The sequence below is a fragment of the Ursus maritimus genome, unplaced genomic scaffold (assembly GCF_017311325.1).
Source record: "Ursus maritimus isolate PB19 unplaced genomic scaffold, ASM1731132v1 scaffold_24, whole genome shotgun sequence".
NCBI lineage: Eukaryota > Metazoa > Chordata > Mammalia > Carnivora > Ursidae > Ursus > Ursus maritimus.
Genome location: NW_024424897.1, coordinates 34,886,125 through 34,903,453, shown reverse-complemented (window position 1 = coordinate 34,903,453; position 17,329 = coordinate 34,886,125). Strand labels below are relative to the sequence as shown.

Below are 17,329 nucleotides of genomic sequence, written 5' to 3'. Positions count from 1 at the left end.
TCTGCATTACGAAAGGAGCCCACAGTAAGCAATGCCACCAAGTGGTAGAGAGATTCATGTAGAAATGCTACCCTCAGCCAGACAGGCTGGGAGGCCAAAAACCTCTCTCAATTTAAAGGGCCACTCAGAAACTAGAAACAAAATGCTTACCCATTTCCATAGGCTGGTTCTTTTCAAGGTTGTCCTCTAGGGCGCCTGGGTGGCTCAGTTGGTTAAGCATCTGCCTTTAGCTCAGGTCCAGATCCCAGGTCCTGGGATTGAGTCCCACATCAGGCTCTCTGCTCAGCCGGGAGTCTGCTTCTCCCTCTCCCTCCGCTTCTCTGTCAAATAAATATATAAAATCTTAAAAAAAAAATGTTGTCCTTTAAAAAGCCAGAGACACAGACTGGCACTTTAGGAGCCGTGCTTTATTTTTTATCTTCTTTTAAAAACACATTTATTTGTTTGAGAGAGAGAGAGAGAGAAAGAGAGAGGGAGAGCACAGAGGGAGAGTGAAAGGGAGAAGCAGACTCCCTGCTGAGCAGAGAGTCTGATGTGGGGCTTGATCCCAGGACCCTGAAATCATGCCCTGAGCCAAAGAAAGTAGACGCTTAACTGCTGAGCCACCCAGGCGCCCTATTTGTTTTATTTTTTAAAAGATTTTATTTATTTATTTGAGAGAGAGAGACAGCGACAGAGGGAACACAAGCAAGGGGAGTGGGAGAGGGAGAAGCGGGCTTCCCGCCAAGCAGGGAGCCTGATGCGGGGCTCGATCCCAGGACCCTGGGATCATGACCTGAGCCGAAGGCAGACGCTTAACGGCTGAGCCACCCAGGCGAAGGCACCCTATTTTTGATGACTTTCTGGGTTCTTTTTTTGCTTGTTTCCTTAAATAAGCTACCACTGCTGCTGATTCAACATGCTTCATTCTATACATTTTTAATGTGCATTCCCGTTGTTGAGAATTTGAGCAAAAAGCTATTAAATTCTTTCAGCATTAGAACAGCAAGAGTAAAAAAAACCTCTTGGCAAAACATGACTGAATCTCATGGGGGTAGGATTCCACATTCATTGAGCATTTACCAAGGAACTGCCAGGCTTTTGTATGCTTCATTTACTTAAGATAAGACTGAGGGGCAGGCATTCTATTTTTAAAGATAAACAGGTACTGAGGGTGAAGGACCTACTGCTAACTGCTTCCTTGGCGATCTCCCAGAGAGACAACCCAGGGATATCTCTGGTTTCTCAGCGCCCCCTAGAAACCCAGATCATTTTGAGGCATTATTCAATAAGTCTTCCTCTTCACCTTATCTCTTAATCTGCAAGAAAACTATCGTTAAGACCTCCTTCATCAAGTCTCCATTCACCACCAGCTCTCAAACACATGCCCTCCCCCTACGCCCCACGCCAATGCCTTCCAAACAATTTTCTAACAGGGATGTGAGCAAAGTTTAAATCAATTTACCTGGCCACTGCAGGGATCCTGCTCTGCCTTCAACAGTTTCCATTCTTTCGGAGATGGAGCACCCACTCCACGTCAGGTAGGTGTTATTCAAGTAGGAGAATTAAACAGGGTCACAGAGAGAAAGGCTGAAAAATTTGACTTTTTGGTGTTTACTTGTATAGAGGAAAAACAGCACATAGATGCATCCACAGTATTTAATTTGTTTGGATAATAGTTACAGATAAACAGGTACACTCCATATACAATTACCAATACTTTTTTATACAGTTCATATTTCAGTACATCAACACTATTTTATTTACACTCTATTTATGTACATTAACATCTTTCTAAAGTCAGTGCATTGTCAACAAGTTTTATACAGTAATTTACAAGGTGAATGTAGTTAATAGTTAATTTAATAAATTTTCTGCTAGTCATGAATTAAAAAATTAATTACAACCAATATAACAAACACAGATCAAACAACATTAGTAGATTGTGCTACCTGCTTAAATAAAACATCTGTAAGGAAATTATTTTAAACCTTCCACTTTTTCACGGGACCTGTCCAGGTAGAAATGGACAGATTTTCATATACTGAAATCATGGAACTATAAAGCCTGCATTTTGTCTGACTTTATCATATTTTACCATTTAGGCCACTCCTTCCTACTTGTGATTACAGTCTTATTCTGAATAGGGTTTCAACTTAGGTATCCATTTAAAACAACCTTTCCAAATGCTCTGAGAAGAACTGGATAATAACTGGCCTCAGATATCAGAACACAAATGCTTAATTACACTGGTACCTACTATCTGTAAGGAAGGAAGGTTAATGAAATCTGACAATTAATGAGAATCATTTCCAGGGTCCAGATGACTAAAAAAAGACTGGGAAAAAAAAAAAAGGAAAATATTTACTTCACATATATTTAAAAACAACACAGGGGGAAAAAATGCTGCCTGAAATAAATAACATTTATACTTTTGTTCCAGTTTTGAATTATCAGAGGAAAAAAATGAAGTGAGCAAAGAAACATAACTTTTGATGACCACTACTGTGAAATTATTTAAAAAAGAAAAAGACAAACACCAAGATAAAAAAAATGGACATGCAAACAAAATAAAAGCTTACTTCCTAAACCCACCAATTAAATTAAAAATACACACCATCAGTGTCTGGGATGTGTTTTGTTTTTAAATTTAATATGATGGGGCAAAATACCCCATATTCAAGTTAATTTATAGCCCTTACAGCCATCAAATATGAACATGTTTTAAAAAGTTCATTTGCATGTATTCTCTTTTTTTAAAGTGCAAAACAAAGAAACGAAGAACAACCAACCCCTAGCTGTAAACCACCATCTAGCTTTGACGCCACCTTCCCTCTCAGAAGCTCTTGTGCAACGTGGGCATGCGATGATGGTGCAAATATGGGCAACTGTCCTACTGCACTTCAGCAGAGGTGGGGGATCCATTTCTGAGGACACTTGTATCCTCAAGTAAGATGCCTCTACGGGCAGGGCTACTTGAGCTGGATTTCCCAGGATGCTGTTTTTCCCCCTACAGGGTCTCCGACCGACCAAGGCCCTGGGCAGAAGGCACACAGCTCTTAAGAGATTCTCCCTTTCGAACTGACCACTTCTATACGCCTCTGCCACGAATGACTGGTTGTGTCTCAAACACAAACACAACAACAGAAACGAAAAGCAAGAAAGGCATAGAAAGAGTGGGGGAAATGGTTTAAAAAATAAATAGAAAAATGTGTGTCCATGCCAGAAGAATCCTTTGCACACCTTCTGATCTTGCTTTGTCCATCTTGTCAATATAATGGAATAAAACTTCAGGAAAAAGGAGGTAGCATATCATGTCGTCCCCAGACAACACTACAATTTTTTGTTTGACTTTGACTCCAAGGAAATTCTTAGCATTTTGTTATGGTTATTGGTAAACTCTACACTCACTACATGTTTGTTTATATCTGGACAAGCACAATTTAGCTCCTATTTGGTCCCAGGTGGCTGGTGCCAAACCCTTTTGTTTACAGGCTAATGGTGGGCTCTGCCTGAAAGTTCTCTACCAGAGGGCTTGTGTGAGACACTTCCAAACCAAAGTATTACTACTGTTATGTTAACTGCTATTTTAATTAGGATTTTTATTTTGTGCTTCAGGGTCACAGGATAAAATAACTACATTTAGCTTGCCTTTCAGCGATGCTTCTGCCAAATGTTAGCTACAGGGAGCCATCTCCCTCACCACCAGCCTGTCTAGCAGCCAGAGTGGCAGCTTTACTGTAACACACAGTACTTTTTGTAATCGGATTCAAAGTCTTCATCCATGCTGCTCGTGTCTGCCATCTTTTTGCCATCGATCCTTGGCAGGAATTGTGCATAGTCTATCCCCTGCTGCTCATAGAAAAGAATGTAGGCAGAGTCGGTGTCAATTTCATCAGGGTGAAGTTCCTGCAGGGGCGAGAAAAACTTTTAATAAAAAAGCCGTCCCTATGCTGGCTCTTAATCCTTGCTAGGGAAGAGAGGACCAACCCTCTTTAATTACTAAACCAGACTGCTTCCAATCAATGTAATATTTTGGCTGCCTGATACCTGCCCTAAAATACGCCCTATTATTCTCAATGTTTGTTTTGGGGAAAATATTCTGACGATTGACAAATCAAAAGAATGACAAAAAACAAAGAAAAAAACCCATCAAATCTAACAGCTCAAAAGATAAGAACTTTTTCTCTTTAACCAATACCTTCTTTTTCCTCACTGTTCATGTTTCCATTCTCTAACCTGCTCATCACTTTTGTTCCTTTAATACTAAAGGCACCTATATACCGACTCTAACAGAAATACCTATTTCCTATTCGGGACAAAGTCCATTATTTCAACAAATGTCCCCTAGATCTGCTGACATTTCTGTTTCTTTTATTCAAAGACTGGGGATATTTACCTTACAGCTGCTGTCATTATAACAGTACCACTTGCTGTTTGGGTTTTTGGCATAAGTGACATAATGGCCCCCGCCCAGAATTCCTGAATGGCACTGCAAGAGAAAAGAAGTAGAGGTATGTTAGTGGTTAACCGCAGTCTGGCCAGGACTCGGTACTAGAACCCAATCAGGAAAATACCAATCACTTAAGTGATTAAGAAAAATGTTTTACAACCACCCACCCTTTTCTAAAAACAAAACAAAAAGAAAAGTCAAAATTTAAAAGCTCCAAATCCTGTCATTTTATAGTTGTAACGATTTTTTAAAAAGCAACAATTCCTTAGGTGTACATAATTGTGAATGCCTTGAACCCGTGACTCCAAATTATAATGATTACATGATTATCCCCTGCATTACACTGGGAGCACCTTGGATTCTATCCAGAAGGCCAAGATCCACTGCTAACTTTTATCTGTCACTAAGTTCGAAGCCCAGCAAATAAGCGGGCCCTGAAAAGATGACTGACGAATGAATGAAGATGAATGAACCACACAGAAGTGCAGATCATTCTGAAAACCATGTAACAAACCACTTACCGAAATTGCATATAGATTATAAATAGGCTTAACATGAATATCTTCTCTTTGGTCATCGGCACTGTCTTCTTCACTGTGGTTTTCAAGCTGACCATTGCTGTAGCCATTGCCACATGCCTCGTGCTCATACAGAAATCCATTGGCCAGAGCTACTTCGTGGTCCTGAGGGGTGACCAGCTCAGTCTGGCTGCCCCCCAGCATGTGCCCTCGGCTCAAGGCATCAGCCAGCTCACAAACTTGTCCAGCCCCATTCTCTTTGCTGGCATCCAAGTTCTCCTTACTACTTGACAGTTTATTTTTGCTGCCGATCTGGGGTAGCCGGAGCCTCCCTTTGCTCCTCCCTAAAGTCCTAGGGCTACTGTTAGGGCTGCTATTTTTGCTGGAGGGACAGCTGGTTCCGCTTTTTCTTGTTGAAGAAGGTGAACCTGTGAAAGGAAGAGAAGGAAAAGATTCACAAATCCAAACACCACAAGTTTAACCAGCCACCAAATGCTAACTCTGAAGCCAACTTCTCAAGTGTACACATAAAGGTAAACAGAGGCGTGTTCTGACCAGCTACTTTTCATTCCTATTATGTAGCCAATAAGTAACATTCTTGTCTTCCTCAGGCCAAGCTCCCACAGGCAGCAATGTCCTGAAAACATAAAGTACTATGTAGGGACTTAAAAACAGCAGAAAGATGAAAATAAGATAAAATAAAAACAGCAGAAAGATGTATATCTGAGACTAATATAACACAGTATATTAACTACACTGGATTTAAAATAAAACAAAAAAAATTTTAAAAAGACAAAAGAAAGGTAGTAACTTAGGTCAGACTCAGTTCAAAACAAACAACTGGACTAAGACGTATTACAAATACATATTCTCCTTTGTTAAATTAAAAAATACGGGATCGCCAATTATTAAGCACGTACCATTGCTAGGCACAGTACTGGGAACTCTCTCTACTATCTCTCTCTCTCACAACAATCTGGTAAGGTAGTGGGCTCAAACTTTTTGGTTGCAGCCTCCCTCACCTCCTTATATACTCTCAAAAATTGCTGAAGACCCCTAGAACTTTTGTTTATGTGGGTTATATCTATAGTACTCATATTAGAAATTAAAACTGAGGAATTAAAATATTTCACTGACAGTATCATCACTTATCATGGTGGCTCTGACTCCACTGCACATCTGTGAGGATGAAAGTTGAAAAGGTGAATACTGTCTTAGTATTTTTTATGAAAATAGTTCTACTCCTCCAGGCCCCCTGAAATGGTCTCTCAGAGACCCTCTAGGGGTTTCCAGACTATACTCTGGGAACCTCTACTGTAGGAACCAGGATGACAACTATCATTCATGATCACCATTTATGTAGGCAGATATGGTGCTTTGCTCTTGAGGAAGCAAATCCTCAGACTCTGGGAACTTTAATGAATGAGAAAACAGATTTAGGGAGGCTGCATCTCTTGCTAAAAGTCACACAAGTGACTCAAATCTAGATAGGTCTGATTCCAGATAGGTCTCTGCTACCTCACCAAGCTGTTGTTCCAGAGTGGAAGGTAGAGGGAAACATGAAGCCTACAGGGGTTCCAGGAAAGACCCTCTCAGGGTGACATCCAGGCTCCATGAGGCCCTCCAGCCTCCTCACCTTTAGGGCTACTGATGATGTTTGCACTGAGTGAAGATGGGCTCTTGCTCAGGAGCACATCCTCTTCCCCAGCTGAATTCTGAGCATCCACTTTCTTCACGTCTCCTCCCGGAACCCTGGGCTCAGAGAGGTCATCCCCCTGGGGTGTGAGTGGTTTACGCTGACAGAGAGCCGGGTCTCTTGGTACCAAAAAAGCACTAGGGTCAAAACTTTCACAAGGAAATTTAACAATTTTCTGCGATTTTATCCATCGACCATTTACAAATTGAAATCGTTTAAGGTGAATGATCTGGAGAAGAAAAGGCAGAAAACAATTACACGAAAGGGTTCAGAAGATACAAAATTACATTTAAAAACCCCATGTCTAATACATGTGAATGTTCAGGAATATATATTTTTCTCTCAAAAAGAATATATCTTATGTAACAGAGTTATTAGTGGGGCCACTGGCCTTTAGATATATAGCTAACATGGTAATCTCCTTAATTTCATAGCCTGTGCATATCCTAAATTCTTCCCAAATTTCTGCAACATTCTAGGAGCCCATATTTGCGTGCTTTCTCTGCTTCCTGGTCTTGTGACACACACTGACCTTTCCCTTCTTGCAACATCATAAAAGATCCACTCACAAGTATACTTCTGTCATGAAGACAGAAGACTATACTGAATATTTTGAAGAAAAATGGATGAAACTTACCCAATCTCCAATAGGAGGCCTCTCATTTCTTAACTTATCTTTTGGTTGTTACCAGGGAGTTTCACTGTCCTAAAGAGCGTAAGAATCTCCTTTTTCCTTTGTGGCTTCTCTTTTCATTTTTAAGAGCAACAAATTCCTCTAATCTTATACAGTGTTACTATGTAATCTAGTGTGGGCACAGATCTTTGGGTGGCTACCTCTACCCTAAATGCTCACAATTTACTGTGTATATAAAGAGAAACCCTTCCTAAGGGGCATATTGGTATATGGATCTACAGGACCCCATCAAGCTCTCAACATAACATTGATTCTTCATTATTCTTTAAAGACATCAAAAACGTAGCTTTTAAATAAATGCCTTTACTGCATATGTTCTACATGATTATTACACAAGTATATATAATTATAAAAACTCATCAACTAGACATTTAAAATCTATGCATTTAATTTCATGTTAACTATACCTCAATTAAAAATAAACTTTCTCCCTTCCCATCTACCTGTCCCAAGCCTGCCCCTGCCCTTTTCCTCTCTTTCCAGAGTTCCCATCCCTGGAGCTGGCTAATTAATGTTATTAATTTCCTGTGCATCCTTTCCTGGGAAGTTGTTCTGGTCCAAGGAAAGAAAACCTACATTTACAGTGTCATAGAGTAGTAGGAAGAAGACATGAAGAAAAAAATACACACAGGTCTGGTTAAAATACACCAGTGCCTTACAGTTACATTTGATATGATACATCCACCCTTAAGGAAAAATACTTTCTTAAATGAACAGGAAGATCTGGCACTTCAAACTCTCCTGACAAGCAACAGAAGCATCTTCTACTCTATGAAGGAAGAAGGCAGAAGTAGTAAATCACATGTAAAAGAATACACAGGCCCCAGTGCACTTGTGTGATTGTGCTGTGGCCACGTGACCAAGCACAGTGGGACTGGAGACTCAGGTTCAGCTGCTCTTCTACAGAAGAGCCTGAGCTTCTTTCTCTAGAGCCAGAAGTGCTTTCACCTTCTCTGGAAGTTCAAATCCATCAGGATGCACTACTTGTGGCGCTTCTCACACACTGTACTGAACTACAGTTAATGGTCTATCTGACTTCCCTCTCCTTCTAGCCTGTATGCTCCTTCAGAGGAGGAACTGGCAGTAATATGTGTAGAGAAATTAATCTGTGTGCAACACAAAAACCTTGCACAGCACAAGTGTTGTAAACACTGCCACAGGAAGGGTCTTATTCTCAGAAGTAATAAAACTCTTATTTGTTCACGACTTCCTTCCTTTATGCCAGGCTCCTGCTCTCTCAGAGATAGGCTGTAACATACCAGGATGGGGGGAAGCCTCCAGAGATCCAGCTTCTTGGTTGCCAAGCAGTGGGTCTTACACTTGGAACAGTAGTACATCTCATTTTCCCCTAGCTCCTCCTCACTGGTGAAAGCACGGAGACAGCTGTCCAGGTTGATGGGCTCAGCTTGTGCTCGCCGACTCTGTTCCACACTCTCATGCTCATCGACAACCTGCAGATGGAGGGAACAAGAGGAATGGCAGAAGGAGTGGAAGGGAGGGAGGGAGTTTAAAATGGTCGCATGGCTAGGCATCATCCGCTAGGTGACTCACTCTCATTTTATTCTACATGAGGAAAAGAACACACAACTCAAACGAGTCTGAGCAAATGCAGTATTTGTACATTTACTTCCAAAATCACATCAATAACACCCTGGATCAAATTTCTATTTATATGACAGTAATAGCTTTTCTTGAAAATTTTCTGAACTCTTCAAAATGATAAAAACAAGGAATTGCCTGTTTGTTTTACAATTTTTGAATTATAATCATATATTTTATTTAATCCAATATATCCAAAACAGTATTATTTCAACATGTGATCAATATAAGAATTACTGATGACATATTTTAGATTCTTTTTTTACTAAGTCTTTGGAATCTACAATACTCCTTAATTTGAATCAGGCACATTTAAGTGTTCAACATCCACATGTGACTAGTGGCTACGGCACCTCTATTTTACAATTCTGAAATCCTAAAACAGCTTACATGTGAGCTCACCCTCAAGCCAAAGGTGTTGAGGTTAAGCCATTTATTTTCAACCAGAAAGACAACATTATATTATGCTGCAGGCTTTATAAAGGCTAGGAGAAATAATATCACTGGAACACAGATGCCAGATCTGGATGAAATCAGGGTACAGAAAAGCTCGCCATGAGAAGGCAACATATGAGAGCATGAAACCCCACAGGATAAAACTCATTTGCATACTGATGCCATGTAACAGAATTATCAGAATACCATGTGTATCATCTGTCTCCTGCCTCATGGGGCCTTTTTACCTGAGGCGGCAATAAAGAGATGGCAATAAAAGCAACAGCAGGCTCAAAAAATGCCTAACTTTGTTGAGAAGGCCCCTAATATCTGCCAAACCTCTCTGGTTCTGTTAACCAGCATGCTAGCTCTGGAGCCAGAGGACGCATGTATAAGAGAGAGGGCAAGTACAAGGGGTAGATGTGCAAGTATGTGTGTTGGAGGTAGTGTGGGATCAGGAAGGAGAGGGGGAGGTACCTAGAATGCAAAAGAAAAGGAAGAATTTTTCCTCTCCCATTCTTTTGCCACTTAACAGCAATCGAGAACCACAGCGGGTAAGGCATAGCATCAGGACTATGAACGCTACCGTGAGACTTCACACAGGGATCTTTTCATCCCAGGGTGGGGTCTGGACACCAAGTCCAACAATAACTGTCTCTCTTTCTGGCAAAGGGCACACACATGTCCATTACTGAACTTATTACTCACCCAGTCCAGAGGTGAATTTGTTCTCTTTGCCTGAGGCAACTTCCCTTCTGTTTTCCTTCCTGAACTTATGATGGGAACACTGAGCTGCCTAGCTTACAAACTGGCACGGCTCAGGACATTCGGTTTACGAGAGGATTTTGTGTGTGACTTTTTCCCCACACGAGAGGATAGCTGAGTCACAGGCTGTCAAATGCTGGGGTTGACCATGCAGTTAACCATTTTAGCATTGCATCACCAGCCATTTCTAAAGATCTATAAAAAGAGGAACCTAGAGAAAAGTCTTTTTTTTTTCCCAGAATGAGAAATCTGGCTTGACCGTAGGTCGCTGACTCCTTTTCTGATACTAACTTTCATCATCTTTAGAGCTGGTCATCCAAGGGAAAAACTGACATGCTTCAAAAGAAAATATATTGCATCATGGTTGCTGGAATCAGAGTAGAACAGTAATATTCTTTTCTCATAGCCGGTTAAACATTATCTCTGTCAGGGATGCTTTATGGACAATCACAAATTACAGTAAGCTAGTGAAGAACGTTGGTCTTTATTCACTAGATTTCTTGTGGAAAACACAGGCTACTGGAGACAGGGAGGAAGGTTGATTTAAAAAAAAAAACCTATTTGTGGACTGACAATAATTATTTATCAATAAAATTTCCCTAAATGACAAAGATTTCCTTTTTACCTCTTGGGATCCATTCCCAGATCCTCTACCACTATTCAAATAGTTTAAATCACTCATTGGCACCCTCTTTCTTCTTCTGTTTGAAAGCCCATCCTTAACACAAAACATAAGGAATGAAGTCATGGCTTTCTCAAATGATAAGACTATTAGAAAAAGAGGGAGATGTAAGAAGCTATCTAGTTCAATTATCTATTGAGGAATGTGAAGTCTAAACAGGTGAAAAATAAAAAGACTAAGAGCAATTGTCTTTTTTTCTGTTTACCAAATAAAACATTTACATAGACATTTTGGAAGGCACAGAAAAATATAAAAAGGCAGGGAACCTTTTATATTCTTTTCTTTCTTTCTTTCTTTCTTTTTTTTTTTTTTAACATGAGCGTGGAGCTCAATGCAGGGCTTGAACTCACAACCCTGAGATCATGATCTAAGCTGAAACCAAGAGTTGGGATGCTTAACCAATTGAACCACTCAAGTGTTTTCTCCCCTTTTATATTCTCTCTCTTTTAAAAAGGTTTATTTATTTATTTGGGGGGGAGGGGCAGAGGGAGAGGGAGAGAAAGAATCAAGTCTCAAGGCACCCTGTCCCCTTTTATATTCTTAATACAAAGACAAACATGGTCAAAATATTGGTAGATTTTCTTCTGTCCTTTTCCTAAATAGTATTCTTTTATATTGAAAAGATTTTTCGGTATATGCAGTTTTATACCTTGCTTTAAAAACAACCCATGACATCATTAAGTATTTTCCCATATATCAGTAAAAAAAACCCTGGTAATGGGGCACCTGGGTGGTGCAATCGGTTAAGCACCCAATTCTTGGTTTTGGCTCCGGTTTGTGATCTCAGGGTCATGAGATCGAGTCCCACGCAGGGCTCTGAGCTTGGTGTGGAGTCTGCTTGAGACTCTCTCTCAAATAAATAAATCTTTAAAAAAAAAACAAAAACAAAAAACCCCCAAAACCCCCTGGTAATCATTATTTTCAACGACTGCATAATATTTTACCCAGCTAATATATTAATGCTTTATTTAACCATTCCTCTAATGTGGGACAAATGTAAGTTGCTTCAAATTTTTCTACTATTCTAAAAAATACTATGATGAAGATTTGTCAGCAAATTACAGAGTATCTCCTTAGAATAAATTCCTAGAAGGTAAATCACTGGGATAAGAAACATAAAATATATGGATAAAAATGTCAATTTTGAACCAAGGGATCTCCTTTGTCTACGTGACTCCCCAAGCACATGCAGAAACCACAGGTAGGAAGAGAAATTATGTAGAACGAAATTAGTCATGTGGCACCAGTCCCTAGCAAGGCAGGACATCTCAATAGCAAGTTGGTTTCCATGGTATCCTAAGAGCATCACTGAAAGTGGAAATGGGGTGAGACTGAACAGGTCACGTAGGCCCTTTCTATAAGCAGGATGTCCTCTAGAGTTTTCCAGATTGTACACTGGAAATTTCCATCAAGAGCCACATAAATACAAAAGCCACTACAATTCTTCAGGTGACTGAAAAAAAATCCTTTGATTCTGTTGCTTTTACTTCTCCATCAGATTCGTCATATCTCTATCCACAAGCTAACCAGCCAAACTACCCTTCAAATAATATTTGGCAGACATTTTTAGGTATGGAGTTAGTATTCTTTCTGAAGTTACGTTTTCAAAATTTAAAAACTGCTCTGGCAGTAGAGGAATGCTAAGTGTAAGAATAGCCTCTGAGATGTACTCTTAGGCACCAGGCTTTTCTCTATTTTTTCTGATCACTATGCCCATTAAGAACCTACAACCCTGGGATGCCTTTGAGCTAAGTAACAGTGGTTACCAAATGCTGCAGCTTCAATAATAATTAATAAACAGGCAGAGAGATATTTATTGCTTGGTATGTGATGGCCAAACAATATAACATCTTAATTATACCCAGAGCTTCAAGATTTACTTAGTATTTCTGAAATATAACGTCTCAATACAATTAACTCTAGAAGTGGGAAAACTGAAATATCCATGTAATCATGCCAATATATTAAGTGCCATAGAGAATACCAATGAATGTTTTTCTGATTGATGATTTAGATCATCCAAAACAGAAATGGCACGATACGGTTAAACTGGGAAATGTTTACAAATAAAAATCACCATCTTATGGTGGCCTCGAGTAACTTACCCTCTCCTGTGATGTCTGATAGCGGAGGTGAAGAGCTGTGGGATCCCAATCCACAGCAATATAGGCATTTCCGATGAAAGCTCTGTCTTCCCCACAATCAATTTTACAGCCTCTGCAAAATCTAAAAGGGGGAAAATGATCTACTGAAGGATGGAATAATTATGAAAGAATCCAAATCTTCTTTATCAGAAATACTCTCCCTTTCTACTTCTCTACTTTCTTTCTTGGGTTCAACAGTCTGTCATGGGCCTCTAAACTTAAGACAGATCAATGCATGAATATATATTAGTAATTATTATTATTTCAGGAAAGCATGCTTATCACTTCTCAAGTCTCTGTTTTTTCAAAGCACTTGACAGCCATTTTTAATCCACATGAGTATGTGGACTTTATGGCAAATAAATGACATGGGAATCGGACATCTGAGATAAAACACCTGTAAGAAAATTCTAAATTTAGTTATTTAATGCTCTGAGGGAGGATAACTCATCTGATACAACAATGTCTATTTCCTTGTTTGTAAAGTGGCACATTAAATAAATGCATATAAAATTTTATGGGAGGGGAGGGACCATGACAAAGCCATGGTTTCAGTGCCTATTTAGATTGTTTGCTAAATCTATTACAGTTCTCTGAAGGCTGACTTCAGTACTCAGGTATTTTCCAAGCTTCAACAGTAACGACCAATCAATCTCCATAATTATTCTAAAAATCAAAAATAGACTTCCAGGAAAGTCTAGTGAGTAGACTCTGTTCTCCTGGGCTCAAAACTGCTAAACTGATTTATATTTAAGGAGCAGAAAGTATAAAATAATTAATGTTGATCATAAACCATACATTTGATGAGGATCATAGAGTTTACAGAACCAGCTAAGGCTCAAGAGCAAAACTAAGCTACAGACCTTGTAATAAGGAAAAGATGAATCAGTAATTCCTAAGTTTATTTTAAGTTTCTCATTATTCCATATTACTTCTAAAAACTGGAAACCTTATGAAAAAGGTATAATATCTGCTATTCTACTAAAATTTTTCTTTTGCAGAAGATCACTTTACCTATACCATGGGCACCAGGCACAGGAGTTCCCATCTTTCTGCACAACTCGTAGAGTGAAGGGATATTGATAGCCCATACTGTCATCACTGAAACAAAACATAAACCAAAGAGTATAAAAAAAAAACAGTTCTGATTTGAGGTCTCAACTCCGTTTCATTTTCTCTTGAAGTAACCCAAGGCAGGGACATCTGTCATAGCAGTATGTTCACGGTGATGGTTCAATGCTGGTGATCTTAACCCATTAGCAGCAGCCCTGCACCAACTACGCTTAGGGCTCCCATGCTGCATCCCTGCATACAGAAGGGTAGACAGACCAGACTGCCAGATGTCTCTGAGAGAGTCCATGTGGTCCACACAAATTTTATAAGATAAGCAAATCATGAAATCAAATACCAATTACCCTTCAGTCCTAATTCTATCATAAGATTTAATTCACATTAAACTAAAATAATTAGACCTTTCCATGACAAGAACGTTGACACAGCACAGAGGCTGAAAGGTCATAATGGTTTTTTAGAAGAGTTGACTAACTTCATGTTTAGCAGCTTTCTTTAATCAGAATCCTGATGCGGTATATGAGAGGCATCCCTTTCCCCTGCTTTAACTACTCAAAGCTAGAAGGCACATAACATTTTTAGAGTAACGTCTTTTTTAACTGCAAGACAGCCTTGAATTCTCCAACTTAAAAAAATATTTATTCATCCTTGCCCCAATAAGAAGCAATGCAGGACAGCACATCTGGCAACTGGTAATGGCTATGTACATGGTTGCCAAAGATAATGAAACCATGATAAGGACTTTACAACCTCCAAAAATCTCAGTTCCAAATATCCTACTTGGCAACAACCATCTCCTATCCTTTAAAATCACTTTTTCACGTATCACTACTTTAATGTTTCTTTAACCAAAGAGAAATTTTATTTATTTATTTATTTTTAAAAAGATTTTATTTATTAGAGCGTGTGTGAGAGCGAAAGAAGTGAGAGCAGGGGCAGAGGAAGAGGGAGAAGCAGATTCCCTGCTGAGCAGAGAGCCTGATGCGGGGCTCTATCCCAGGACCCTGGGATCATGACCTGAGCCGAAGGCAAATGTTTAACCGACTAAGCCACCCAGGATCCCCAAGACCAAAAAGAAATTTCTTTTTTTTTTTTAATGATTTTTTTTATTATATTATGCTAGTCACCATACAGTACATCCCCGGTTTCCGATGTAAAGTTCGATGATTCATTAGTTGCGTGTTAACACCCAGTGCTCCATGCTATACGTGCCCTCCTTACTACCCATCACTGGTCTATCCCATTCCCTCACCCCCCGCCCCTCTGAGGCCCTCAGTTTGTTTCTCAGAGTCCATAGTCTCTCATGTTTCATTCCCCCTTCTGATTACCCCCCCTTTCTGAAGGCAGACGCTTTAACGACTGCGCTACCCAGGCGCCCCTACCCCCCCTTTCTTTATCCCTTTCTTCCCCTACCGATCATCCTAGTTCTTATGTTTCATAGATGAGAGAAATCGTATAATTGTCTTTCTCTGCTTGACTTATTTCACTTAGCATTATCTCCTCCAGTGCCGTCCACGTTGCAGCAAATGTTGAGAATTTGTTTTTTCTGATAGCTGAGTAATATTCCATTGTATATATGGACCACAACTTCTTAATCCAGTCATCTGTTGAAGGGCATCTTGGCTCCTTCCACGATTTCAAAAAGAAATTTCTAATCACTGTCCTCAAATCCTCACTTTCCTCCTTGTCTGCTGTTCCTCAAAATAATCTTTTATATAGATCCTCAATTCCAGGAATCTGTCCATCTAATGTAAACATTCAAATTTACTGACATTAACACTCACAAAAATGGAAAACTGTATAATGAACCCCCATGTATCTGTCACCCAGCTATAGTAATTATCAACCCTTGGCCACTTTTATTTCATCTATACTCTTACCTAGCTCCGTCAGATTCTTTTATTCCATTAAAAAAAAACTACGCTAAAATATATACAAAATTTACCATTTAACCATTTTTAAGTATACAATTCAGTGGCATTAAGTATATTCACAATGTTGTGCAACCATTACCACCATCCATCTCCAGAAATTTTTAATCGTCCCAAACAGAAACTGTGTACCCATAAAGCAATAGTAATTCCCCTACACCTCTCCTCCCAAACCCTGGTAACCTCTAATCTACTTTCCATCTATGAACTGCCTACTTGAGGTACCTTATAAAAGTGAAATCACACACTATTTGTCCTTTTGTGCCTGGCTTATTTCACTTAGTATAATGTTTTCAAGGTACATCTATGCTGTAGTGTGTATTGGAACTTTATTCCTTTTTATGGTTGACGAATCCTCCATTGTATGGATATACCACATTTTGTTTATCCATTTGTCTGCTGAAGAACATTTGGGTTGTTTCCACCTTTTGGCTATTGTGCCCCACTAATTATTTTGAAGGGAACTGCAGGCATTTTATCGTTTTCATTCATAAGTACTTCAGTGTGTTACCTCTAAAAGATCATTTATTATCTTTTTTCTTGCCTGCAGAAGCACTTTCTCTTTTACCTATTCTAACCTCCATGCCTTCATCTACACCACTCCACTAAAACAGCTTTTGCAAAGGTCACCAAAGACTGCCATTTTATCAAGTCCAGTGGTCAGTTCCCAGTCCTGTTCTTAATTTCTCTGTAGCACTTGAAACTGATCAGTTCTTCCTTTAAACACTTCTTCACTTAACTTCTGGGACACTACTCACTCTTGATTTTCTTCTTACATCACTGGCTGCTCCTTCTCAATCTCTTTTGTTGTCATTTTTCAACCTCTAAATGCTGGAATGGATCAGGAATTAGATTGTGGGTGTCTTCTCTAATTCTTACTCTCTAAATGATATCATCTGGTCTCGGGGCTTTAAATACCAACTATTTGGGGCGCCTCAGTGGCTCAGTTGTTAAGCGTCTGCCTTCGGCTCAGGGCGTGATCCCGGTGTTCTGGGATCGAGCCCCACATCGGGCTCCTCCGCTGGGAGCCTGCTTCTTCCTCTCCCACTCCCCCTGCTTGTGTTCCCTCTCTCACTGGCTGTCTCTCTCTCTCTCTGTCAAATAAATAAATGAAATCTTAATAAACAAACAAACAAATAAATAAATACCAACTATTTGCTAATGACACCTATGTTTCTATCTCCAGCAAAGGACATTTAAGTCTATTTCCCACTTGAAAATACAACCTACATCTTGAATTTAACTTGATTCCTGTCATCTCTTGCCCAAATGTACTCCTTTCTCAGTTTTAGTCATTTTATTAAATGTTAAAACCATTCACAAACAATTGCTCAGGCTGAAAACCAAGCTTGGATTCCTCTT

General features: G+C 39.6%; 1 protein-coding gene across 2 annotated transcripts in view; it reads right to left on the bottom strand.

The window, feature by feature from the left end:
- Positions 1–1,624: 1,624 nt before the first annotated feature.
- USP32 (ubiquitin specific peptidase 32) overlaps positions 1,625–17,329 on the bottom strand; it is a 196,841-nt gene continuing 181,136 nt past the window's right edge. For both annotated transcript variants that reach the window (XM_008695456.2, XM_008695457.2), the window contains exons 28-34: positions 13,980–14,066; positions 12,927–13,047; positions 8,600–8,791; positions 6,587–6,875; positions 4,954–5,378; positions 4,379–4,471; positions 1,625–3,888 (exon numbers count right to left, since the gene is read on the bottom strand). In XM_008695456.2, coding sequence (XP_008693678.1) covers positions 3,715–3,888; positions 4,379–4,471; positions 4,954–5,378; positions 6,587–6,875; positions 8,600–8,791; positions 12,927–13,047; positions 13,980–14,066 — 1,381 coding nt within the window. In that variant the 3' untranslated portion in view covers positions 1,625–3,714. The remainder of the gene's footprint in view (positions 3,889–4,378; positions 4,472–4,953; positions 5,379–6,586; positions 6,876–8,599; positions 8,792–12,926; positions 13,048–13,979; positions 14,067–17,329) is intronic.